General features: G+C 41.3%; 2 protein-coding genes across 3 annotated transcripts in view; both read left to right on the forward strand.

Moving 5' to 3' along the window:
* Window positions 1–27685, forward strand: LOC115154101 (tubulin-specific chaperone cofactor E-like protein). 2 transcript variants are annotated; one of them, XM_029699982.1, is made up of 9 exons: window positions 1–273; window positions 2762–2925; window positions 3207–3360; window positions 4283–4422; window positions 10260–10441; window positions 11210–11472; window positions 14774–14900; window positions 15278–15394; window positions 25002–27685. In XM_029699982.1, exons 3-9 carry the CDS (start codon window positions 3219–3221, stop codon window positions 25357–25359), a joined length of 1329 nt encoding a protein of 442 aa, XP_029555842.1. In that variant the 5' UTR covers window positions 1–273; window positions 2762–2925; window positions 3207–3218; the 3' UTR covers window positions 25360–27685. The 2 variants fall into 2 exon arrangements, with proteins under 2 accessions (XP_029555842.1, XP_029555843.1); XM_029699983.1 differs by having other exon boundaries at window positions 3211–3360.
* LOC115154100 (alpha-tectorin-like) overlaps window positions 15697–27813 on the forward strand; it is a 61805-nt gene continuing 49688 nt past the window's right edge. The window contains exon 1 of the mRNA XM_029699980.1: window positions 15697–16200. The gene's annotated coding sequence lies outside the window, so the exon portion shown is untranslated. The remainder of the gene's footprint in view (window positions 16201–27813) is intronic.

Consider the following 27813-nt stretch of genomic DNA (forward strand, 5'->3'; position numbering starts at 1 on the left):
TCAACGAGGGTTGTGGGTCTTTGAGTGTCACCTAATATTTCCACTATAGTAGATATTACAGCCTTAGCTGTAAACTATATCGTAAAATAAGTTATTGGTCTTAATATAAAGTTAGCAGTGTGGTTAAGGTTACGGTTAGGCTTAAAATCACATTTTAAGAAGAGAAATTGTAGAAATAGGCGGGGTTTATGACTTTGTGGCTGTTGTAACTAGTGACGACCCTTACCTAACCGAACGAAAATAACAAACATTCGAAGTGAACGACAGAGAACGGTAAGTGGGATCGAATGTTCTCTCAATGCGTATTCGTAGGTATATTTCCCGATGATTATTGTTAAGGACCATTGTTTTAGGTTACAATATATTCCCTAAATCATAGCTACAGTAAATGAGCATGTATGTACCCGTAGTACCGTACAAGTAGCCTACAACCTGTTACTTCAAGCACATATCATTGTCGCATTCAAAGAATAATCCATTGATCATGTCGATATTTACAGCTTGGTTTCAAGCAATGTAGTTTGATGCATTTTGGGTGTTTTTATTCACTGTCGATTTTTGTTGTTGTTCGGGGAATGTTTTTCTCAATTCAAAAAATTGGCTGCGGCACAGCATGAAAACCGGTTCAGAATACAGAAACGTATAGAACCGTGCAAGTTTTCTATACATATATAACAAATAAAAAAAATCCACAAGAACTTGAGTTTATTAAAGTAGAATAGAAAGTTTTCTAACAATGTAGGAAATCCACTGCAATTACGTCACAGTCACCTTGGCCACGTTCAAGAATGATTAAGTAATTGTTATATCTTGTTCTAATGCCCCCCCCCCATTACGCGTTGGGCCACAAAGGTGTTGTCATGGCAGCTCTGCGCATGACCCCTACCCCCACCTTCTCCCATAGGCCAACCATGTACTCCGCTCTTCATTAATATACCCTACCGAATTTTTTTTAAATACAAGATAATAATAAATATACATACATATACCCTACCGGTAGTCTTTTGTAATGGAAGTCGTGCTCACAGGCTTTAGGAGATTATCGTTGAGTTTTGTCACATGTAACCAACCTTGACATCCAAAACCTGTTTCTGTTGTGTCCTTATGATATGGCATACGCTCATGTTTTGAGGTAGTAGCCTATGTTTGAGCGTACAGTAAGCCTAGTGGTTACAGAATAGTGTTCACATTGTCAACAAGGGTGTTAAAGAATTTGAGTTAACTCCAGTTATTATTGAAGAGCATATCTCAAGTCTGGCTGACTTGTCAAGGCAAGCAGGCTATGGTTGTGGTTTAGAACCCCAAAAATCACATTGCTATAGTCTATTTTATCAGACATACTTGAAAATACCAGCTAAGATCTCTTGGTAATGTAACTATAAACTAATGTTGCACCTGTAGTACCACTGTCACTCTCTTGGCCCTTACAATGAGCTAAAATACCCATGACTATCAGGGCTAATCGTCCTGGATTCATACTCAAACACAAAGTTATCTCCGTGTTAATCCCAGTTTGCCCTCAGAAGCACCTGATCTGGGCTATTAGGAGACACTTCTTTGATCCCAGGTGTATCAGAGATTGAAACCAGAGGGTCTCTGATATGGGAAACCTTCTCTAACTGGACTTCACACAGGTTCTTGACAGAACCCTGTCTGTATGGTGTCATCATGTTGTCTCAGACAGCTTGGGGCTGGGAACAGAACCACTTGAGATATGCCTACTGGTTTATTGGCTGTTTTACAATACTGAGCCAAGCTGAACTGTGCTGGTCTGGTTACGTATCCACCATAGTGCTGGAAGGGCAAAGTGAAAATAAAATACCTGAGTTAGGCTAGTTCTGTACGGTTCGATTCAGCATGATAGTGTGAAAAGGGTAGGTTGTGAGTTCAGATTGGTCCAGGCCAGAGAATCAGTTTGCAGACAGACAGAGCTTAACCCAACCAGGTAGCAAAACCAATAAGTCTGATCATTTAGGAAGCACTGTAAGAATCCGACACCTGCTCAGACACCTGTGTCCTTACGAAAGGGTTGACAGATCTCTAACTTCATACCTGGAGAGTCACTGAGAGTGTAGGCTTTTGTTCCAGCCCAGCATAAACACACCAGGTCTTGATTCTACTAATTGTGGTTCAGAGTCAGACTGAAGACCATCATTAGTTGATTATTTGAAATTGAAACAGTGCTGCCCTTACGAAAAAATATTGAAGTCAGAGTGCATTATAACTGAAGTATAACTGCAGTTAGAGTGCAGTATAACTGCAGTATGCAGCAAATACTGCATCCAAAATGTGTAACTGCAATTACTGCGTCCAAAATACCACAGTCGACTGCAGTTACTGCCCTTTTTACTGCAGTTTAAAAACTGAAATCTTTTTTTGTAAGCTTTCACTAAAGCCAGTGTACCCAGTAGCACTCCATGACCATTGGAGTTGGAGAGAGTGTATGGACTTTTCTTTTGACTCAACAAATAGACAGTTGTGTAAACCGTATGCAGGCTAAGTGAACCACAAATGTTAGAGATCAGTGATTTCAGTCCGACTAGTATTAAATCAAACGAGAGTTGAACAGGATATGTTAAAGAACATTAGAGTAGAGTGAATCATTGTTACTTCTATTGAAAAGGTCATTATATTTCTATGGTTACTTCATTGAGATGATGTCACAATGTGGAAGGATAATGGGGTCACTCTTTTAGCTCATGTGACACGCGCTCGCTTTCTTTTTCTCCCCCCCTCTTGGGCCCTCTCTCTCCCTAAGCAGCAGTGTACCAGGCCTGTGCTGCGTGAGCCCCTGGCACTGTCTCCTCATCCACCAGGCCTGGCCAGTGCCAGAGAGGGAGAGAGACAGCACCTCCTCACAACACTACAGCCCAGAGGTGTCTGTCTGTGGTCCACACCAACTTTACCCCTAGAGGAGTCATATTTGTGAGTCAATATTTCGAAACATTCTCTGCTAACCTTAAGTCAATGTTTTGGTACGTGAACAAGATTTGACTTGCTAGCATGTATGCTAGCAGTAGACAAGTCAGTTGAAAGGGCATGTAACTAAAGCCATGTGCTTTATCTGTAAAGACCTATAGTAGCCTCTATATGCTATACCAAGTATTTCCAAGTCTGATTGGCATGGACATGTGGTGTACCCAACAAGTCCTACTGTACTTTGTAACCATACGCCTGGTTGTAAGCCTCTTGCTCTCTCTGATCAGACAGTTGGGGCCATGGAGTCCTCTGATGAAGAGGAGGGGCGCACCTTCGTCCAGGTGGTCAGTGAAAAGTACAACCCAGAGAATTTCCCATACTGTCGTGGGAACGGCATGGGTGTCGTGGTACTGTCTAGTCCACAGGGGTCGCCCATCAAAGGTCAGAGATCAAGGTGTTATAGATCCGTAGCTTATGCTGCCTTCAAATGCTCCTCGCAAGTAGGAAATACGAGCTTCCGACTGGACAACAACCACTTCCGAGTGGGAATGTTGGAGATAATTTTACACTAGTTGTGACGATTATAAAGCAAATACATTTTTAAAATTGTCAAACTTATCAATGTAGCTAGTTTGACCATATTGGCAACGTTAAACGAGTTAGCTAACTTTATCATTAACAACGTTAGCTAGCTCCTCTAGCTAGATAAAATCTCATTGTTTGAGGAATTATTTTGACTTCAAAACCACTTGAACACAGTCATGTCGGACTTATGACTTCATAACTGTGAAGTTTCCCAGGTCCGACAAGCATTTGAAGGCCGCATTAGCGAGCTCACTGAGTAATAACTCAGTGATATGGTGGCCTATGCATCTTTTCTCTGTAGCATTTGTTATGTTACCTGCTAAAACTGAGTTGGTGGGTGCGATGTGATTTATAGTCTAATGAACTGAAAAAATGGTTATTTCTCAAGGTAGAAGAGTCAAGGCCCATACTTTACAGCCTACTTTCTGTTTTACAAAAACAACTGAATTAAGAGGTAATAACTCCATGTAGGCTTACTTGCATGTGTTATACAGGGAAATCACACAAGTTATCATCTTCTAGTTACTCAGGAATACTGCAAACTCCATGTAGGCCTACTTACACTATATTCCTTATATAGGGTATCTACATATCATGAGTCATTCTCTAATGCCTTAGCGCCCCAAGGATACTGCCTATGTAGTGATGCCAAATAAGTAATGACAATAAGTAATACCAGGTTGTTGTCCCCTGTAATGTGAATGTGATTCTTATTGACGGTACAGTTTGATTCAATAAAGAACAATTATTCACTAGAAAGATTGTTGTCTCACTCCAGATCGTCTGAACCTGCCCAGTGTGCTGGTCCTGGACGGCTGTGGCATCAGTAAAGCTGGGGACAAGGCTGAGGTGGCCACCTTCTGTGCCCACGTGGTGGAGCTGGACCTGTCCCACAACCAGCTGCAAGACTGGGGGGAGGTGGGTACTGTAGTTCTCCTTATCCTCCTCACCCTTGCTACCATGTTATGCACCATTTATTTATCAGCAGCTAGTTATTAGCACGAAGGCTAATATTACACATTTTTCATTGTTGTCATAATTTTCAGAGATTGTTAACTTTTTTGATAAAAGTTTGCCCTATTTTCTACACATCTAAGGTGTTGTTTTATCTGGACAGTTTTTTTGGTTATTTTGTCATGTCCAGCACCTCTTGGCTAGCATTAAAGAAGCATGTAGCAAATGGACAGTATCCACTACCATAGCACGCAAAGAAAAATGGCACCCGAAAACAATTCGTGTCATTGAACAAACAAATCCAACAAACAAGACTTTCTATATCCTGACTATATCCACAGTCAGTCAGTGCCAATGCCCACATAAAAAAATAGTACAGTTTCTATAGTAGTACAGTTTAGTATAGAATTATTTAGTATACTGTAGAATACTATACTAGACACTGTATTATCCCACGATCATGTAGTGCTTGCTATAGAATTTAGTAGTATACTGTAAAATAATCTACTACACACTGTATTGATATGTTAATATAAAATGTGCATATGCCCATCCCCCATATTTAAATTTCTGTCACCCATGAGTGAGAAACCTACAGCTGAAGTTGGAGGTTTACATACACTTAGGTTGGAGTCATTAAAACTTGTTTTTCAACCACTCCACACATTTCTTGTTAACAAACTATAGTTTTGGCAAGTCGGTTAGGACATCTACTTTGTGCATAACACAAGTACCTTTTCCAACAATTGTTAACAGACAGATTATTTCACTTATAATTCACTCTATCACAATTCCAGTGGGTCAGAAGTTTACATACACTAAGTTGACTGTGCCTTTAAATAGCTTGGAAAATTCCCAAAAATGATGTCATGGCTTTAGAAGTTTCTGATAGGATAATTGACATCCTTTGAGTAAATTGGAGGTGTACCTGTGGATGTATTTCAAGGCCTACCTTCAAACTCAATGCCTCTTTGCTTGACATCATGGGAAAACCAAAAGAAATCAGCCAAGACTTCAGAAAAAAAATTGTAGACCTCCACAATTCTGGGTCATCCTTGGGAACAATTTCCAAAGGCCTGAAGGTACCACGTTCATCTGTACAAACAATAGTACGCAAGTATTAACACCATGGGACCACACAGCAGTCATACCGCACAGGAAGGAGACGCGTTCTGTCTCCTAGAGATGAACGTACTTTGGTGCGAAAAGTGCAAATCAATCCCAGAACAACAGCAAAGGACCTTGTGAAGATGCTGGAGGAAACGGGTACAAAAGTATCTATATCCACAGTAAAACGAGTCCTATATCGACATAACCTGAAAGGCCGCTCAGCAAGGAAGAAGCCACTGCTCCAAAATCACCATTAAAAAAAGCCAGACTACGGTTTGCAACTGCACATGGGGACAAAGATTGTACTTTTTGGAGAAATATCCTCTGGTCTGATGAAACAAAAATAGAACTGTTTGGTCGTAATGACCATCGTTATGTTTGGAGGAAAAAGGGGGAGGCTTGCAAGCCGAAGAACGCCATCCCAACCATGAAGCACGGGGGTGTCAGCATTATGTTGTGGGGGTGCTTTGCTGCAGGAGGGACTGATGCACTTCACAAAATAGATGGCATCATGACAAAGGAAAATGATGTGGATATATTGAAGCAACATCTTAATACATCAGTCAGGAAGTTAAAGCTTGGTTGCAGATGGGTCTTCCAAATGGACAATGACCCCAAGCATACTTCCAAAGTTGTGGCAAAATGGCTTTAGGACAATAAAGTCAAGGTATTGGAATGGCCATCACAAAGCCCTGACCTCAATCCTATAGAAAATATGTGGGCAGAACTGAAAAAACGTGTGTGAGCATGGTGGCCTACAAACCTGACTCAGTTACACCAGCTCTGTCAGGAGGAATGGGGCAAAATTCACCCAACTTATTGTGGAAGGCTACCCAAAATGTTTGACCCAAGTTAAAGAATTTAAAGGCAATGCTACCAAATACTAATTGAGTGTATGTAAACTTCTGACCCACTGGGAATGTGATGAAAGAAATAAAAGCTGAAATAAATCATTCTCTCTACAATTATTCTGACATTTTACCTTCTTAAAATATAGTGGTGATTCTAACTGACCTAAGACAGGGAATTTTTACTATGATTAAATGTCAGGAGTTGTGAAAAACTGAGTTTAAATGTATTTGGCTAAGGTGTATGTAAACTTCCCACTTCAAATGTACATGCCAAGTGTAGACTAATATATTGTGCTCCGTACAAGTTATAGAAAAAGAGCAGAAGTGCTGAACCTAGCCGTTCAGACCCCAGTCTTACCAACTTTTTGCTCTTTTAGTATTTGTTCAGGAGGTTTCCTTGAAGAAAGACCTAAAAAGATAATAAAAAATAAAACAACTATAGTAAATACTACAGGATTTCAACACTGGTCAAGGTGTGTAGAAATGTTAGATGTAAAGTATAAGGCTATATATTTAAAGGTGCACTCCACCATTTCAGTTTGTGACAAAACAAGCAATTATAGTGTAGAGAATCATTGTACCATCTAAACAGCTGTGAAATATATTTTCCACAACCAAAAATATTGTATTTTCAGCTATGGTGTACAAAACCGCTGGTGTACAAAAGTAAAAGATTATAAAACTAAATGTAATAATGGGAAGCATATAAATAGCGCACGTAGAAGAAATCTACTGTTTCTTAGACTTGCGTTCTATGAGCATGACAGATCTATAACTCACATTTATATGTGGGTCACCCAAAAAGTTACATATTGCTGCTTCAAAGGTTTAATAGAGTGACATAAACAGGCATATGCAAATGAGATAACAGATACCTTCCTCTTAGGGGTTCGCAGGGCAGACCTAAACACTCTTGTATTATCTTTTTGCGCTTTCACCCTTCCATGCCTGGGGCCAAAACATTAAATCAAGGCTGAGACCTAGGGTTTGAATTAGAGGTCGACCGATTATGGATTTTTCAACGCCGATACCGATTTATTGGAGGACCCCAAAAAAGCCGTTTTTATTTATTTATTTATTTATTTATTTATTTATTTATTTATTTAATTTATTTTAAATGTAAATTTATTTTCTTTATTTATTATTTATTTTTATTTTGTAAAAATGTATTTTCTTTATTGTATTTTTTTATGTATATATATTTCTTTTTTATTTAAATATTTCTTTTTCAATTTTAAACGTTTTATTTATTTTATTATTTGTAATAATGACAATTACAACAATACTGAATATACAGTTATTTTAACTTAATATAATACATAAATAAAATCAATTTAGTCTCAAATAAATAATGAAACATGTTCAATTTGGTTTAAATAATGCAAAAACAAAGTGTTGGAGAAGAAAGTAAAAGTGCAATATGTGCCATGTAAGAAAGCTAATGTTTAAGTTCCTTGCTCAGAACATGAGAACATATGAAAGCTGGTGGTTCCTTTTAACACGAGTCTTCAATATTCCCAGGTAAGATGTTTTAGGTTGTAGTTATTATAGGACTATTTCTCTCTATACGATTTGTATTTCATATACCTTTGACTATTGGATGTTCTTATAGGCACTTTAGTGTTGCCAGTGTAACAGTATAGCTTCCATCCCTCTTCTCGCTCCTACCTGGGCTCGAACCAGGAACACATTGACAACAGCCACCCTGGAAGCAGCGTTACCCATGTAGAGCAAGGGGAACAACCACTCCCATGTCTCAGAGCGAGTGACGTTTGAAACGCTATTAGCGCGTTCACCCGCTAACTAGCTAGCCATTTCACATCGGTTACACCAGCCTAATCTCGGGGGTTGATAGGCTTGAAGTCATAAACAGCGCAATGCTTGAAGAATTGCGAAGAGCTGCTGGCAAACACACGAAGGTGCTGTGTGAATAAATGCTTACGAGCCTGCTGCTGCCTACCATCGCTCAGTCAGACTGCTCTATCAAATATCAAATCATAGACTTAATTATAACATAATAACACACAGAAATACGAGCCATAGGTCATTAATATGGTCGAATCCGGAAACGATCATTTCGAAAACGAAACGTTTATTATTTCAGTGAAATACGGAACCTTTCCGTATTTTATCTAACGGGTGGCATCCCTAAGTCTAAATATTCCTGTTACATTGTACAACCTTCAATGTTATGTCATAATTATCTACAATTCTGGCAAATTAATTACGGCCTTTGTTAGGAATAAATGGACTTCACACAGTTCGCAATGAGCCAGGCAGCCCAAACTGCTGTATATACCCTGACTGCTTGCACGGAACGCAAGAGAAGTGACACATATTCATGTTAGCAGGCAATATTAACTAAATATGCAGGTTTAAAAATATATACTTGTGTATTGATTTTAAAGAAAGGCATTGATGTTTATGGTTAGGTACATTGGTGCAACGACAGTGCTTTTTTCGCAAATGCGCTTGTTAAATCATCACCTGTTTGTCGAAGTAGGCTGTGATTCGATGAGAAATTAACAGGCACCGCATCGATTATATGCAACGCAGGACACGTTAGATAAACTAGTAATATCATCAACCGTGTGTAATTAACTGGTGATTATGTTAAGATTGATAGTTTTTTATAAGATAAGTTTAATGCTAGCTAGCAACTTACCTTGGCTTCTTGCTGCCCTCGCGTAACAGGTAGTCAGCCTGCCATGCAGGCTCCTCGTGGAGTGCAATGTAAGGCAGGTGGTTAGAACGTTGGACTAGTAACCAGAAGGTTGCAAAAACGAATCCCCGAGGTGACAAGGTAAAAATCTGTTGTTCTGCCCCTGAACAAGGTAGTTAACACCCGTTCCTAGGCCGTCATTGAAAATAAGAAAGTGTTCTTAATCTGACTTGCCTAGTTAAATAAAGGTGGCCAAAAATACAGATTGTTATGAAAACTTGAAATCGGCCCCAATTAATCGGCCATTCCGATTAATCGGTCATTCCGATTAATCGGTCAACCTCTAGTTTGAATAGACTATACATTTCAAATGCATTTCAAATTGCTTAAGGACACCCATGACCTAGTTTATGGTTCAAGGGCCCAGGCCTTCCAATCGGGAATAATCATCAGAGTATCGTTCTTAACACAGTACACTACAGTGTATACTACACTGTACAGCTTAGCTTCTACCCCAAAGCCATAAGACTGCTGAACAGTTAATCAAATGGCCACCTGGACTATTTGCATTGACCCCTTTTTTCTTCTTGCTCTGGCTCTTTGCACACTCACTGGACTCTACCCTCACATTCACACATGCTACGTTGACACTCCAGCACACACTACATACACACACACACACACACACACACACAAGTGCATATTGATGCCACACACACAGACACACTTTTACACTCCACATATGTTGCTGCTATTCTATTTATTTATTATCTATCCTGATTGCCTAGTCACCTTTACCCCTACGTACATGCAATGTTCCCTCAAAGCTGCACCTCCTCCAGGACTGGCTGCGCACCTCCTCCAGAACTGCCGCGCAGAAGAAATGCCATGCTGCACAGAGACGCACGAGATTGAACTTCACTGAGTTTGCCCCATTAGTTTGCACTATATTATCAACGTTTTTTTCTGTGGTCGAATCAATGTTATATCAGCCCCTTTTCAATGAAACAAACCAAAACCAATGTTATTTTGTGTTACTATTTCATTGTTTTCTTTTGCTCATCCTTCCTTTTTAACTCTGCGTTGTAGCGAAAGTCTACACCTGTTGTATTTGGTGCATGTGACAAATACAGTGTGATTTGTGTATAATATCTCCAATCTGTCTTTTGGGTTGCCAGATCTGCACGATTGTGTCTAACATCCCCAACCTGGACTTCCTTAACCTGAGTATGAACCCTCTGAGTGGGATTGAACTGGAGCCAGGCCTAGCTGAGGTGTTCTCCCGAGTCCGCCGCCTGGTCCTCATCAACACGCGTGTCACCTGGGACACGGTACACACACTCACACGCCAGACCCCTGAGTAAGTCATGACAGATGGTGGACTGTGAATCACAAACCAGACACATGGCACACGTGAATACAATTCGGTGCCTTTTGAGAAGTGTGACTTGGTCCAAAATATATTTTTAATTTCACCTAATTTTAACATTGTCATATAGAGGACATTCAACTTCATAAACATGGTTTCCAATCTCAAGAGGTACAAAAAAAGCACTAGTACGTGCCTGTTAAGTGCCAAATAAAGTACCAGGGTTGACCTCACCTGTTTTTACACTATGATTTTACTATTACATGTTCAATGTTTGTTTTGAAAAAAAATATTTGAAAAGGTATAGTTATACAGTATTAAAATGAGAGATCAGTTCACGTAACAGGGTTGACCATTAAACGAGGAACAAATGATTCACTAATCGCATTAAATAAATAATCATCTTCAGAAATTACTTTGTCAAAGCAACACAATAACTATGGCTTTACAATGATGGTAAAAACCTGGATATATTTTGGGATTAAGTGGGTTGAAACTTCCTAGAAGTGGCACAGGGTTGACGGTGGGACATGTCAAAATGCAGAATTTTGCCATTTATTAAGTCTTTATATAAAAAATTATATCTGTTTATTGAATTCCCCGTGTGGTCTATATTAAAGGGCACTTCATTTAACATAACAGGCTTTTAAAATTCAATATTGGTGTACAATGTGTACTTAAAATGTCAAAGGGATGCAAAAGGCACTCTTTGTGGAACGACCCAGCTACCTCTGATACTCATACTATCTCCCCCTGCAGATTGGAGGAGCTCTTCCTTTGTCTGAATGATTATGCCCAGGTTGCTGAGTCCCCGGTCCCCTGCCCCTCCCTGCGCCTGCTCCAGATCACAGACAACCAGCTACAGGAGTGGAGTGAGGTCCGTAAGTTTGGGCCGATGTACCCGTGCCTGGACACCCTGGTGTTGTCCAACAACAGACTTAGCTCTGTGGAGGAGGACACACCTCAGGACACACTGCAGCGCCTGTTTCCTAACCTGCGCAGCATCAACCTCAACAACTCAGGTTTGCGAAGGAAGTCTCATACACATGCAAACTCACACACACACACACAGGTGCGCACACACACATAGCAGGAGCATACTTAAGTGATAATGCTCAAGAAGCCGGTGTTTGGAGGATATATTGGCACGGGTGTTGTTAGGCCCAAGACTTCGTCTCTGGCTGGAAAACCGGGCCAATATATCCTCAAAACACCGGCTTCGAGGGCATTATCACTTTTTTACAATTGGTTACCAACATATTCAAATAAAGATTTGATATATTTTCATATTTTTTTAAAAATTATTTTAATTAATTTATTCATACTATTTCTTCCTTCCACAAGATATAGTCCCAACACAAAACTAGGGTTGCTACCCAAGCCGGCTGGTCTAACATTCTATTGGTTCGGTTGCCAGAGACGCGACCCAGTCATTCATTCTAAATGTTCTATTGCCATACTGGCTGCCAACGTTCTTATCCCTTGTTTGCTAGCCAGCCAACTACGGCCAACTTAGTCACGTCAAACAGTGCAGCCAGAATAACAGCAAAGTAGCTGCATTTGCGTTTGTTTAATCTGTTTTCTTGTGACATTTATTTGGATACATCCGTAACAATGAGATAATGATGCTCGATTTCGCCTGGCGTAAAAAATGTACTCTCTCGTCCGGATACTTACTCAGAGGAGCTAGCCAACAACACAGCTAACACAACCACTTAAACTGAAGATGGAAAGACTGCAAACTAGCTGCACTTTTTTGTTTTACCTGTTTTCTACAGGGGAAAAAAGAAAAAAAAATTATGAAATGTATGCATTCACTACTGTAAGTTGCTCTAGATAAGAGTGTCTGCTAAATGACTAAAATGTAAATGTTCTATTGATAGTTCTTTGTACAGTCGTGGCCAAACGTTTTGAGAATGACACAAATATTAATTTCCACAAAGTTTGCTGCGTCAGTGTCTTTAGATATTTTTTTCAGATGTTACTATGGAATACTGAAGTATAATTACAAGCATTTCATAAGTGTCAAAGGCTTTTATTGACAATTACATTGATTACATTGAAGTTGATGCAAAGAGTCAATATTTGCAGTGTTGACCCTTCTTTTTCAAGACCTCTGCAATCCGCCCTGGCATGCTGTCAATTAACTTCTGGGCCACACCCTGACTGCTGGCAGCCCATTCTTGCATAATTAATGCTTGGAGTTTGTAAGAATTTGTGGGTTTTTGTTTGTCCACCTGCCTCTTGAGGATTGACCACAAGTTCTCAATGGGATTAAGGTCTGAGGAGTTTCCTCAGAATATCAAAAATATCAATGTTTTGTTCCCCCCGAGCCACTTAGTTATCACTTTTGACTTATGGCAAAGTGCTCCATCATGCCGGAAAAAGCATTGTTCGTCAACAAACTGTTCCTGGATGGTTGGGAGAAGTTGCTCTCGGAGGATGTGGTTGGTACCATTCTTTATTCATGGCTGTGTTCTTAGGCAAAATTGTGAATGAGCCCACTCCCTTGGCTGAGAAGCAACCCCACACATGAATGGTCTCAGGATGCTTTACTGTTGGCATGACACAGGACTGATGTTAGCGCTCACCTTGTCTTCTCCGGACAAGCTTTTTTCCGGATGTCCCAAACAATTGGAAAGGGGATTCATCAGAGAAAATGACTTTACCCCTGTCCTCAGCAGTCCAATCCCTGTACCTTTTGCAGAATATCAGTCTGTCCCCGATGTTTTTCCTGGAGAGAAGTTGCTTCTTTGCTGCCCTTCGTAACACCAGGCCATCCTCCAAAAGTCTTCGCCTCACTGTGCGTGCAGATGCACTCACACCTGCCTGCTACCATTCCTGAGCAAGCTCTGTACTGGTGGTGCCCCGATCCCGCAGCTGCATCAACTTTAGGAGACGGTCCTGGTGCTTGCTGGACTTTCTTGGGCGCCCTGAAGCCTTCTTCACAACAATTGAACCGCTCTCCTTGAAGTTATTGATGATCCGATAAATGGTTGATTTAGATGCCATCTTACTGGCAGCAATATCCTTTCATGTGAAGCCCTTTTTGTGCAAAGCAATGATGATGGCACGTGTTTCCTTGCAGGTAACCATGGTTGACAGAGGAAGAACAATGATTCCAAGCACCACCCTCCTTTTGAAGCTTCCAGTCTGTTATTCCAACTCAATCAGCATGACAGAGTGTTCTCCAGCCTTGTCATCGTCAACACTCACACCTGTGTTAACGAGAGAATCACTGACATTATGTCAGCTGGTCCTTTTGTGGCAGGGCTGAAATGTTTTTTGGGGATTCAGTTCATTTGCATGGCAAAGAGGGACTTTGCAATTAATTGCAATTCATCTGATCTCTCTTCATAACATTCTGGAGTATATGCAAATTGTCATCATACAAACTGAGGCAGCAGACTTTGTGAAAATTAATATTTGTGTCATTCTCAAAACATTTCGCTACAACTGTATATATCCATAAAAATGATGCTGATTCATGATTTCGACGGGCTGAGAAAAGTTGCCTGCCTGTGTCTCGTCCGAACTGCAAACATGTTCATTACTATGGAGGGACATCTGGAGATTGTTCAAATATTTAAATTCAATGTTGCAAATGTCGGAAAGACAGACGGCAAGGTTTATACAAATCTCCGCTGTTGAAAACAACGAAATGTTAGTCTAAAATAAATGTGAGATAATGTCTAGATACTTTGTATAGTGGCGATTAGACAGCCTGGCTGGGCTGATGAGACAGTGGATTGCTCAGTCAGATGGAACAGAGTAAATAGGCATTTTAACCTCATAGATTTAGCTTGTGTTAACTTGTGGAATTAACACCTTCTGGAATGCGGTTTTAACCGATCTACATTCAGGATTAGACCCACCCGTTGTATAAACACAAATATTCCTCTTTCCTCTACCTAATAACTCTCCATCCACTATTCCTGTTTTCCTTCCCTTTTCTCCTGTTCTTACTCCTCTGCTTCTGTACCTTTTCTCATGCAGGACAGGGAACCCTCTGGAAATCAGTAGGTCTACTGAGAAGAGCTCAAGTTCTGTTACATTCCAATGTTTTTTAACACTACGTTCGGCATTTTAAAGGCATTTTACCCCCTTATATAGGCTAAATAAATGAAACTAATATATACACACTCATTCAATCACTGAACGAGCCCTCTATGATCTGTCTCATGTGAAAATAGATTAGGACTATGTATTGTACTACTTCTGTACGCCATACTCAATACTGTATCCTGGTCTTCCATAGAGAATGAGTGCTGATCATTTCCATATCTGTGTGTGTGTGTGCATGCATACGTGTGTGTCCTAAAGGGCTTAACCGATGGGAGGACATAGAGAGGCTGAATTTCTTCCCTAAGCTGGAGGAGGCGAGGCTGATGGGGATTCCCTTACTGCAGCCTTACACCAACAAAGAGAGACGCAGCCTCACCGTGGCACAGTGAGTACACACAGACACACACACACATTTTAGTCTTATCCAGAGTGATTGAGTTAGTGCTTCATCTTAAGGTAGCTAGGAAAGACAACCACATATTACAGTCACAATAGCAATTAAAACATTTCTTCAATAAAGCAGCTATCAGCAAAGTCACTACTAGTGAGAAAAGGCAAGTACAGGTGTTAGTGCAAGAAAAGTACAAGTACAATGGTAGGGTGTTAAGTATTTATTTGTTTGAGTTGGGGGGATTATTCAACCTTTTGAAGAGGTTCACACAAACACAATTGAATACACACCTGTTTGATTTGTGTAAATGTGTCACACACACACACACACACACACACACACACACACACTCAATCTTTGTCCTTTTGCAGGTTGCCATCTGTGACTGTGTTGAATGGGAGTGTGGTGACGGAAGGGGAGAGGGAAGACGCTGAGAGGTTTTTCATCAGACATTACCTGGACTGTTCTGAAGAGATGCTGCCTCAGAGGTACTGTTGACACACATACACACTCCAGTCTGTTGAGGTAGAGCTACTGTATGTCAGAGGAAGTGTAAACACACGCACACATTTTTCTTCTGATAAGAACAATCTCCATCTGGTTCATAATAGCACTAGCATTCCTCTGAGAACAGCGGACAGGAATCACTTTGAGTCAGTACCTCTCAGATACCGCCTACCTCTCTCTGCTTATGTCAATACTCCCCTCAGTGTTCTAACACACCTGACATCCCGTAACATATTGTCATCTCAGGACTTCCCATGATGGGAATTTTATTGGGGGGGGGGGGGGGGGTTTGGGCCCATGCATAAAAATTAATTGGCCCACACTTTTTGCCAGCCACATTCCACTTAACCTTAGGAGAATGCGAGGGAAGGATTTTCGGGGGGAAAGCGCGCTCCCTGACTGGGGGAAAGTAACCTTTGCGAGACAATGGCACCAGTCTCTGCCTACTCAATGACTTCTTTGTGCCTCTGAATACTCAGATCGGAAAACCGATACACAAGGTGGCAGGTAGATTATTTTTTTGACCTCCTCCTCCTTCACTCGTTCATTCGTTCTCTCTTTTCTTTTCCTTTAAGGGGGAGATTGAGAGCTTGGCTCATTTCCCTGTGTAACCAGACCTGTTGTAGCTCAGCTCTGTGTGAATATTGTCCCCCTAATTATGTGGGGAAAGTGCCTTTTTTGGTGGGGGGGTGCTTGGGTTTTCTTTTTCTCTACAGGTGTGTTTCTGCCAGTGGACCAATGACTCCAAACCAACACAGCGCCCCCACAGTGTCTCAGATTAATCAGGGTACTGCAATGGAAGTGTTTCAAAGCCACAAACCGCTTTCTTGGTTTTCTTTTGGTGACTTTTCCTCTGTTTAATTATATTTCTCTCTCTCTCTCTCTCCTTGCTTTTAAACAGCATTTACTTGGTTTTGGGTCTTACATGCTGACTAAACCGGACGCACGCACGTTGATTTTGTTCACCCACACCAGAAGCGATCAGGACACAGGTTGAAATATCAAAACAAAATATCAAAACTCTGAACCAATTATATTAATTTGGGGACATGTCAAATAGCATTAAACATTTATGGCAATTTAGCTAGCTAGCTTGGTGTTGCTAGATAATTTGTCGTGGTATATAAAAATTGGGTTGTTTATTTTACCTGAAATGCACAAGGTCCTCTATTCCCAACAATTAATCCACAGATGAAATGGTAAACTGAAATCATGTCTCGTCATCTCTCATCTCCGTCATCTCCTTTAAGGCTTATTTTTCTTCTGTGTACTTTATATGGCAGTTGGCAACCAACTTTACAGCATTACTACAACCTACCGGAGTGTGGAGATAAGTTCATCTTTCAATCACCAATGTGGGTATATGCTCCTAAAACCAATGAGGAGATGGGAGAGGCGGGACTTGCAGCGTGTTGAGCGTCACAAATAGAACCAATTTGTATTTAAGCGCCTGAACACGCTGATGCCCGCGAACAGCGTGGTTAGCCTGTTTCTTTGAGCGGGGGGGATGTGTGTGTGTGTGTGTGTGTGGGGGGGGGTTTGTATGGTTTTGAGCTGACCAAGGCTGCTGCATGTGCACGAGTGTGTGTTGGATGTGGACAGGACTTAGGCGGCCGGGCTATCCCCTTTCGGCCTGGGTCCAGAGTAACCCATGCCTGCCCCCGGCTCCCCTCAGAGATCAGAGCCTGGGGAGCGGGTCACAGCCTCCCAGGTGAACACTGGTGAACACGGCAGCCTGCACAGATTTGACAGACAGCTACCTTTGAATAACCGTAGCCTTGGCTTAGTCTCTCAGTCTTAGTCATAGCTATAGATTAGCATAATAATATACTAATACAATTACTCAGAGAAAGAGATTCTGTTTGCAATACTGTAGCACCCTCTCCTTGCAAGGATAACGTCACTGAGCCTTTTTCTACAATTTTTTATGAGATTGGAGAACATGTTGGGAGGGTTCTTAGACCATTCCTTCCAACAGAATATTTCCAGATCCTTGATATCCTTCGTCTGCTCTTAAAGACTGCCCTCTTCAATTCAAACCACAGGTTTTCAATGGGGTTCAAGACCGGAGACTGAGATGGCCATTGCAAAATGTTGGTTTTGTGGTCAATTCACCACTTTTTTGTGGATTTTGATGTGTGCTTAGGCTTATTGTCTTGCTGCAAGATCAACTTGTGGCCAAGTGTCAGTCTCATGGCAGAGACAACCAGGTTTTTGGCTAAAATGTTCTGGTACTTAGTAAAGTTCATGATGCCGTTGACCTTAAGGGCCCCAGGACCAGTGGAAGTAAAAAAAAAAAAAAAGTATATTTTTTTTAAATCCCCATAACATCAAAGATCCACCACTATATTTTACAGTAGGTATGAGCTACTTTTCTGCATATGCTTCTGTTTTTCAACACCAAAACCACCGCTGTTGTGCGTGGCCAAAGATAAATATTTTCATGTCAACTGACCATAGCACCTCCTAGAGTTTGATAAATGGAATTGGCACTTGGATTTGAACCAGTGCTATGGTCAGGTGACATGAAAATAGAGCTATTTGGTGGTCGTAAGCGGCTTTCTGAAACAGCTTGGGGAGATTGAAATGATGCGAGGCTGGAGAGTGGAGAGACTGGGAATGCTTGGGGTAAGGAGAGAGAGAGAGAGAGAGAGAGGGGTGGGGTGAGGAAAGTGTGGAGAGAGTAGTGCACTTGAGGTAAGGAGAGAAAGGAGGGGCTACAGGGGGGTATAACGAGGAAGGGGCTTGTGATATGTAGAGGTGGGGCATGGGGTCATTATTAAGAGACAGAGGAAGGGGCTTGTGATATGTAGAGATGGGGCTGGGCTCATTAAGAGACAGAGGAAGGGGATTGTGATATGTAGAGATGGGGCTGGGCTCATTAAGAGACAGAGGAAGGGGATTGTGATATGTAGAGATGGGGCTGGGCTCATTAAGAGACAGAGGAAGGGGATTGTGATATGTAGAGATGGGGCTGGGCTCATTAAGAGACAGAGGAAGGGGCTTGTGATATGTAGAGATGGGGCTGGGCTCATTAAGAGACAGAGGAAGGGGCTTGTGATATGTAGAGATGGGGCTGGGCTCATTAAGAGACAGAGGAAGGGGATTGTGATATGTAGAGATGGGGCTGGGCTCATTAAGAGACAGAAGAAGGGGATTGTGATATGTAGAGATGGGGCTGGGCTCATTAAGAGACAGAGGAAGGGGATTGTGATATGTAGAGGTGGGGCTGGGCTCATTAAGAGACAGAGGAAGGGGATTGTGATATGTAGAGGTGGGGCTGGGCTCATTAAGAGACAGAGGAAGGGGATTGTGATATGTAGAGGTGGGGCTGGGCTCATTAAGAGACAGAGGAAGGGGATTGTGATATGTAGAGGTGGGGCATGGGGTCATCATTAAGAGACAGAGGAAGGGGATTGAGGGCATACCAGGGAAGTGAGGAAATGCAACGTGTAACAAACCTTTTAGCACGTCATCTCTCAACCAGGCAGCTGAGGAGGATTAAAGAACAGAGAGTGAGAGAGGCATGAAACGCCAGATGATAAGTCGCTAAGAGATCTTGGGTAGATACAAGGTAAGGTATTAGCCCCAATACTTTTGGCCGTGTATAGAAACACGGGTCTTAAATGAATGCCACAGCTTTTTCAGGCACCACACTAAGCTAGGACCATTAAAAATGGCATTTAGCATTACCATACCTCCATTATCTCTCGCGATGTTATTTGCAGAGGTGTACGAGTGGTTAGTTACCACATTAAATGAGACCTTTAAATGAGAGTAGAAATGTGCTTCTCACAGAATGGCACTTTGTGCACTGACTGGGGCCTTGGAGTAGAATTCCCATGGCGGTGGCACACACACGCACTGAAACCCTGGCCAGGCGGGGTTTTGGGGGTGGGAAGGGGAAATTGCTTTGATTGGCCCAGATGGTATAGTAGCTTTGAAAAGAGAAAGGCTTTTCTCTGGGATTTTATTTAATCGTTCCTTATCTCTACCTCGGTGTTCCCTTGAGGGGGGGGGGGGGGGCTTTCTCACGGCTGAGAGAGGGGTAGAGGGCTTGCTGTGTTTTCCGAACGAGCACACCACTCTTAGCGAGCACACACAAACACACACTCATTCACTAACACATTTGTCCCAACTTACCCCCACAGTGTCAGATAAAGCTTTTTCCTTAGATAGCGATTAGACTATAAAATACTGCAAACTGTTTCACTATGTTTTCGCTGGTGTTATCTTTCAGATATATTCATTGTGTATTAAACTGAAAAATAATATGCTTGTTTGAGAGAAGACGGTATGTCTCAGAGTACATCACAACGTCTGCAAAACATGTGGGATTAAAATGGTCTGTTTCCCATAATGTACAGTGCTTTCAGAAAGTATTCATACCCCTTGACTTATTCCACATTTTGTTGTTACAGCCTGAATTCAGAATTGATTTAAATCGATTTGTTTTTCTCACCCATCTACACACAATTACCCCATAATGACAAAGTGAAAATTTGTTAGTATACATTTTTGCAAATGTATTGATCATTAAATACAGAAATATATAATGTATTCACAACCCTGAGCGAATACATGTTAGAATCACCTTTGGCAGCAATTACAGCTGTATGTCATTCTGGGTACGTCTCTAAGAGCTTTGCACATCTGGATTGTACAATATTTGAACATTTATTATTAAAAAGATTCTTCATGCTCTGTGAAGTAGGTTGTTGATCATTGCTGGACAGACATTTTCAAGCTGATTTAAGTCAAAACTGTAGTTAGGCCCCTCAGGAACATTCAGTGTCGTAAGCAACTCCAGTGTATATTTGGCCTTGTGTTTTAGGTTATTGTCCTGATGAAAAGTGAATTTGTCTCCCAGTGTTTGTTAGAAAGCAGACTTTTCCTCTAGGATTTTGCATGTGCTTGACTCTATTCTGTTTCTTTTATCTTAATAAACTCCCTAGTCTTTGGTGATGACAAACATACCCATAACATGATGCAGCCACCACCCTGCTTGAAAATATGAAGTGGTACTCAGTGATGTGTTGTTGGATTTGCCCCAAACATAAAGCTTTGTATTCAGGACCTAAAGCTAATTTCTTTGCCCCATTTTTAAAAAAGTTTTACTTTAGTGCCTTATTGCAAACAGGATGCATGTTTTGGAATATTTTTATTCTATACAGGCTTCCTTCTTTTCACTCTGTCATTTAGGTTAGTACTGTGGAGTAACTACAATGTTGTTGATCCATCCTCAGTTATCGCCTATCGCAGCCATTAAAGGACGCCTGTATCTTTGTAGTGACTGGGTGTATTGATACACCATCCAAAAGTGTAATTAATAACTTCACCATGCTCAAAAAGATATTCAATGTCTGCTTTTTTTAACCCATCTACCAATAGGTGCCCTTCTTTGCGAGGCAATGGAAAACCTCACTGTTCTTTGTGATTGAATCTGTGTTTGAAATTCACTGCTCGACTGAGGGACCTTACAGACAAGTCTGTGTGGGGTACAGAGATGAGATTGAATTTATTTTGGGTAACAGACATACAACAAAATGTACAATGTGGACCCAGAGGATATCACTTAAAACTATTAATTAAAACGCTTGTTTCCAACGTGGTCCTCAATTGGTAAATTCAATAACACAAAAAAAATGATTAAAAGGCAAGACAAAATTACAAACGACCATAAATACGTTCATTTATATTGACATCCTAAAAAGTGGCACTATTCACTGCACTTTTCCCTAACCTTAAAAATCAACCATATTCATTTCAACCTTAAAAAACAATCTTGATTGCACATCATACCTATCATTCAAATAAATACACCTGACCAGCAGTAGGGGGCACAAGGGGCAGTGCTCGAAGGTATCCCTCAAGTTGATTTTAAAAACAAATCTCTCAACTTTGGATAAGGTGCTGAGGATCGACACAGGCCTGTATTTTCCTAAATTTGTCTTACTGCTCTTCTTGTGGAGCGTAACCACCCAGACTATTTTGAGATCATTGGGAAATGTACCAGCACAAATAGAAAGGTTTACAATATGTCTAATCATTTTAGCAGTGACACAAGCACTATCCTTTATGAATCTTGCAGGAAGGTTATTCAGCCCATTTGCTTTGTTTGTGCTTATTAAGCATAGTAGATTGGAAACTTTGTCCTCTGTTACCATGCACGGCTCAAACATACCTTTGCTATGGTAAAAGTTGTTAATGAGACTGGCCATAGTGTCCAGAGCAGGTGGGTATCTTCTTAACCAGAGATGAGGCTATAGTGGTAAAACCTTTGCTTGGTCATAGCATAAAACATAATCAATATCCAGGCCAATATTACAGGATTTTACCTTATGGGGAGTTTTTGAGATCATTGTTCTTAAATTTTCCACAGTTTACGAGGCTGGTGTAAGTTGTCATTAACAACGTCTATATAATGTTGGGATTTGGCCTTATCCGTTTTGTATCCTGCCTATAGTTAATATAACCATCATAATCGAATTGTAGATTTGTCCTTTTGAATTTGGCCAGGTAGCGATCCCTTTTCCTTATGAGGTCTAAGATCTCGGAGGTGATCCATTTCCCTGACCACTGTTTGATTCTAATTTGTTTCATCGGAGCCAGAGAGTTGAGTGCAGACAAACAGATCTTTAAAAACATACCAAGCTTGATCAACATCACAGTTTAGTACAGGATACCAATCCAAATTCCCAAGTACTTCAACAAAACGTTCCTTTGAGTATTGTTTCATAGGCTGTACCTTCATGTAGTTATTACCAGGCTCAAGCAGCATTTTGGATGTCTTACAGGTACAGTAGGTTACCATATGATCACTAAATCCAATATTTAAGACTCCTGACTGACATATGTTCTCTTGGTCTGATACAATAATCAAGTCCAAAGTTGATTTACTGTCAATACACACCCGGGTTGGCTCAACAATCAGTTGTTTCAGTCCAAATAACTGATTAAAGTTGTACAGGGCATTTACTTGTGTACTGTTCTTGGGTGATAACTGCACATTTGTATTAAAATCACCAAGCAGAATACATTCTCTATCAGCAAATACATTGTGATCACACATTTGATTCAAGTAAATCGTAGAAATTATTCTGCTTAGGCCGATAGCAGACACCAACAGTGACAGGACGACATTTAGGAAGAAGTATATCTACCCATGCAACTTCAAGACCTATTTTCAGTTATAAACAAGGGTTAAAAAACACTTAACACACACTGCCACCGTTTCGGTGAATTCTATGAATGCTATAACCCGTTTGCTCAATGTCATTGTCCTCAATTGACCCATCAAGCCATGTCTCAGTCACAGCAACTATTGCAGCCCAGGTGTTAGAAGCGAGGAGTTTTAATTCCTCTAATTTCGGCAGCAGGCTCCATTCGTTCACATGGATAAAGTGAAGTCCTCTCCGATGGAAACAGTCAAACGTCATTTTCTGTCCCCACTACTGAGTCGACTATCTCATCTAGATTGCACTCATCATCCCTGCTTGTGTCCAGCAACCCAATATTTGGCACCGCGTTTAAACAGCACACATTGCAAACAAGCTAAATGTTACTTTGAGACATTACAGCTTCATTATATGCCAAGGGTTGGATATCTCTACACTTTATGTGAACACAAATGTCACAGGCCACCGCTTTTGAGTTCTTCGGTCTTACCACAGTTTGGGCATAGTTTTTTAGCTTGCTTTGTGGTGTTTGGACCAGGACGGCGGGGTATATTGCTACAGAGTAGCACACTGAAAGTAGCAAGTAGCTAGAGATGGTCATTAAAAAAATCATCTTAAACACTTATTGCAGAGTCCATGCAACTTATGTGACTTGTTAAGCACATTTTTACTCCTAAACTTCTTTAGGCTTGCCATAACAAAGGGGTTGAATACTTATTGACTCAAGACATTTCAGCTTTTCATTTTTAATTAATTTATACAAATTTCTAAAAACATAATTCCACTTTGACATTATGGGGTATTGTCACTGGCCTACACACAATCTCAATTTAATCAATTTTAAGTTCAGGCTGTAACACAACAAAATGCGGAGAAGGTCCAGGGGTGTGAATACGTTCTCAAGGCATTTGGAAAGTATTCACACCCCTGGACCTTCTCCACATTTTGTTGTGTTACAGCCTGAATCTAAAATAGATTAAATTGTATTTTTTCCCCTCATCAATCTACAAACAATACCCCATAAGGACAAAGCAAAAACAGATTTTTGAAATGTTTGCAAATCTATTAAAAATAATAAACGGGGATCACGTTTACATAAGTATTCAGACCCTTTACTTAGTACTTTGTTGAAGCACCTTTGGCAGCGATTATACCCTCGAGTCCTCTTGGGTATGACGCTACAAGCTTGGCACACCTGTACTTGGAGCTTCTCCCATTCTTCTCTGCAGATCCTTTCAAGCTCTGTCAGTTGGACGGGGAGCGTCGCTGCACAGCTATTTTCATGTCTCTCCAGAGATGTTCGATCTGGTTCAAGTCCGGGCTCTGGCTGGGCCACTCAAGGACATTCAGAGACTTGTCCCGATGCCACTCCTGCATTGTCTTGGCTGTGTGCTTAGGGTCATTGTCCTTTTGACAGGTGAAACTTCGCCCCAGTCTGAGGTCCTGAGAGTCTCTGGAGAAGGTTTTCATCAAGTATCTCTCTGTACTTTGCTCCGTTCATCTTTCCCTCGATCCTGACTCGTCTCCCAGTCCCTGCCTCTAAAAAAACATCCCCACAGCATGATGCTGCCACCACCGTGCTTCACTGTAAGGATGTTGCCAGGTTTCCTCCAGATGTGATGCTTGGCATTCAGGTCAAAGAGTTCAATCTTGGTTTTATCAGACCAGGGAATCTTGTTTCTCATGGTCTGAGAGTCTTTAGGTGCCTTTTGGCAAACTTCAAGCGGGCTGTCATGTGCCTTTTACTGAGGAGTGGCTTCCGTCTGGCCACTGTACCATAATGGCCTGATTGGTGTGCAGAGATGGTTTCCTTCCCAAAGGTTCTCCCATCTCCACAGAGGAAGTCTAGAGCTCTGTCAGAGTGACCATCGGGTTCTTGGTCACCTCCCTGACCAAGGCCCTTCTCCCCGATTGCTCAGTTTCACTGGGCGGCCAGTTCGGGACCTTTTTATATAGACAGGTGTGTATCTTTCCAAATCATGTCCAATCAATTGAATTTACCACAGGTGGACTCCGATGAAGTTGTGAGAACATCTCAAGGATGATTAATGGAAACAAGATGAACCTGAGCCCAATTTCGAGTCTCTTAGCAAAGGGTCTGAATACTTATGTAAATAAGGTATTTGTTTTTTTTTTATAATTTTTTTTATTAATGTGCAAACATTTCAAAAAGTCTATTTTTCACTTTGTCATTATGGAGTATTGCATGTAGATTGCTGAGGATTCTTTTATTTATTTGATCCATTTTAGTATAAAGTTGTAACGTACAAAAATGTGGAAAATGTCAAGGGGTCTGAATACTTTCCGAAGGCACTGTATGTACAAGAGTGCCTGTCAAATGACCAATCACCACTATTCTCGAACAAATGACCAATCCCAACCTCACATCCATCCTGTCCTATCTCAAAAGGTACCACGTCCTGGTGTCCAAGTACGGGCAGCTTGCCCCGTTGGCAGAGGTGGACCTGCGTCCTCCCTGCACGGCCACCCTGGAGGTGCGCTGGGGCGAGCGGACGGAGGCGCTGAGCCTGCGGCTGGAGCAGACGGTTGGGGAGCTCAAGAAGGAGCTCAGGGCGCTGGTGGGGCTGCCAGCCAACGGCATGCGACTGTACTACATCGCCCGCGAGCTGGGCTCCGCGCTGGGACCTGAGGAGATGAAGTACGGCAGCCGGGCACTCCACTCATACATGATCCAAGACGGGGATGAGATCCTGGTGGTGCCTAAAACCAAGAGCCGCACCATCTCATCCACCTCCTCGGACTCCTAAGAAGTGGTTGTGTGTGTGTGTGTGTGTGTGTGGAGGACTCAGCACTTAATTACAGACTGACCAGCTTCTGGCCACCAACTTTCTATGCAGTCTCTTTTATTATTATTATTATTTTTTTTAATTCAGTTTCCTAAATTATATTAATTGTAAAGATGTTTATTAGCAAAGCCTCTTACTGTGTGTGTGTGTGTGTGTGTGTGTGTGTGTGTGTGTGTGTGTGTGTGTGTGTGTGTGTGTGTGTGTGTGTGTGTGTGTGTGTGTGTGTGTGTGTGTGTGTACACACACACACGACTCACACATGTATGCTACACGCACACTATCACTGAGGGCTCAATCTATGGCTAGGTGCGAAGCACCGCTATTGTCACCGCTGCAATTTTCCATTGCGTTTGGTCTGTCAAAAGAGAGCACAGAGTCTTTTATCAGAAATATTTATGTTTTTTAAGTAATGTTAACACAATAGCATAGTCCCCCTCTCTCCCACTCAGTCTTGAACCATGTGCTTCAGATGTCCTGAGATAACCTCTGAGTCAGATTTACAGAGGGTGGTGCACTGAGAGACTTGCTCCATTGAGCTTTGAGGATAATAGAGCTTGTGACACACAGAGACCACACGGAACATCACTGACCTCAACTCACACAGGTGACCTGGCGGAAAGAGACGAGACACGGCCGAGACGTGAGACGGGTTGAGTTGGTGGGCTGTGGGTGTTAAAGATGGAGAGAGGGAGATGCACTGCACTCAGGTTGCTTCAGGTCGTCTTGCTGTCTGTTTCCTCATGAATGGAGCAGCTCTCTACCCCCTTGCTGAGGGGAGTGGGGATGGGATGTGAGGGGGAGTGGGTGTTGGAAGGAGAACCCCAGGCCAACCTCACTGGGTAACCACACACCGGCCACTGTGTCACGGTCACTTCCTCTGTGCTTGGATTTCACTTGGTTCACCCAACAGGCTGTGGCCTTCCTCACCTCTCTCTATCGCTCCCTCTCGTCCTCTCTCCCCGTCTCACACCTCCACTGGAATCAGTGTCCATTGTTTTAGTCGACCCTCGGTCACTGATGTACCCCCCAGAATTTGTGCTCTCTCATTGGTGCATGTTGTCCAATAGGTGTCTTCAGATTCAGAGACCTTCTCCAATTGGCGGATTGATGTGAGAAATGACCAATGGGAAATTATATCTTGTTGTTGCCCAGTCCTATGGTTAATTTCACTCAGCGTTTGCATCAGGGAGAGGTTATCTACTCTTATAGATGGGAGAAATTAGTAAACCAAGGTGAACCACATACTGGGTTTATTTACCAATTACTCTACCAATTACATTTCCCTTTTTAATCTAAATTCCTCTGTTTTTACGTTACATATTATGTGGAAAAACTTACGAAAATATCATTTGCAGAAGCTGAATGAATGTGACTGTCTGTCACAGCTAGGCTTTGTTTAAATAACTGGATGACTTTTGTCCTTTGGGAATTATTTTAGGTGAATCTCAGGTGCTTCTTGATCCTTTAATATGTTGTGTTTGCATGATTGGTAATGGTAAAGTGTGTAATATACTGTATGTCGGCTGAGGTCATGGATTTTTTTTCAAGTGGGCCATTTAATATTTGGGATTGCATGGACTTTTAACAAATTAGAGGGACCTACTCTAAAAGTGTATACTGTAGTACATATGTGTTTATCTGATGTTACATCAAGTTATTGGAGGATGATCAGATCGATAACTAACTATTCTTTAGTGATTAACATTTTTTCTGAAAGCTTCAATGCCTCCAGTAAAAATGTAAATGTTATTTTGTCTTTGCCTAAAATCAAATTGAATGCACACACAGATCATTTATGTACCAATGTTTTCCTGCAGACTGTTAAATCTGACTATTCATAGCACTGTAATTCACCTCTGTCTACAACCTTTTACCATCGTCTTGATATCTGTAAATAAATGTTTTAGATACTTTGGTTTTATGTAGACGTTTTGCTTTATTATGGTGATATTTTATGGTTTTCTCTTTTTATTTTGGCAATGCTTTATTTTACAGGCCTATTTCAGATCCTATTTACCTAGAACTTCTTGTATAACGAAATTACGGGATAACAATGGATATTTTCTGCTACTTACTGTATGTACTTCAAGGAATTCAATATAGTTGGTAACTTCCACCAAATGGTAGTAGTGGTCTTTGTATCAATGAATGCCAAAGAAAACAGAAGGAAATTGTTATATAATTAGGTTTGTTTTATATTATTTCTAAGTAATTATTGGACTAAGGAATAAAGCATTGTGTTTTTTAATATTAACTGTATGCTAACATAAAGAGGCTAAGGACCACATGGCTGTTGTTAATGTTTATTTAAAAAAAGATCACCTTTTATTTAACCAGGTCGGCCAGTTGAGAACAAGTTCTCATTTACAACTGCGACCTGGCCAAGATAAAGCAAAGCAGTGCGACAAAAACAAC

Source organism: Salmo trutta, chromosome 19, assembly GCF_901001165.1.
Source record: "Salmo trutta chromosome 19, fSalTru1.1, whole genome shotgun sequence".
In the NCBI taxonomy this organism is placed as follows: domain Eukaryota; kingdom Metazoa; phylum Chordata; class Actinopteri; order Salmoniformes; family Salmonidae; genus Salmo; species Salmo trutta.

What these genes read in the sequence shown, in the direction of transcription:
- LOC115154101 (XM_029699982.1), top strand. Translation starts at nt 3,219, where the DNA reads ATGGAGTCCTCTGATGAAGAGGAGGGGCGCACCTTCGTCCAGGTGGTC. An exon ending in CTCACACGCCAGACCCCTGA is followed by an intron (nt 10,442 to 11,209) that starts GTAAGTCATGAC and finishes CTCCCCCTGCAG; the next exon opens with ATTGGAGGAGCTCTTCCTTT. An exon ending in GAAGAGATGCTGCCTCAGAG is followed by an intron (nt 15,395 to 25,001) that starts GTACTGTTGACA and finishes CTATCTCAAAAG; the next exon opens with GTACCACGTCCTGGTGTCCA.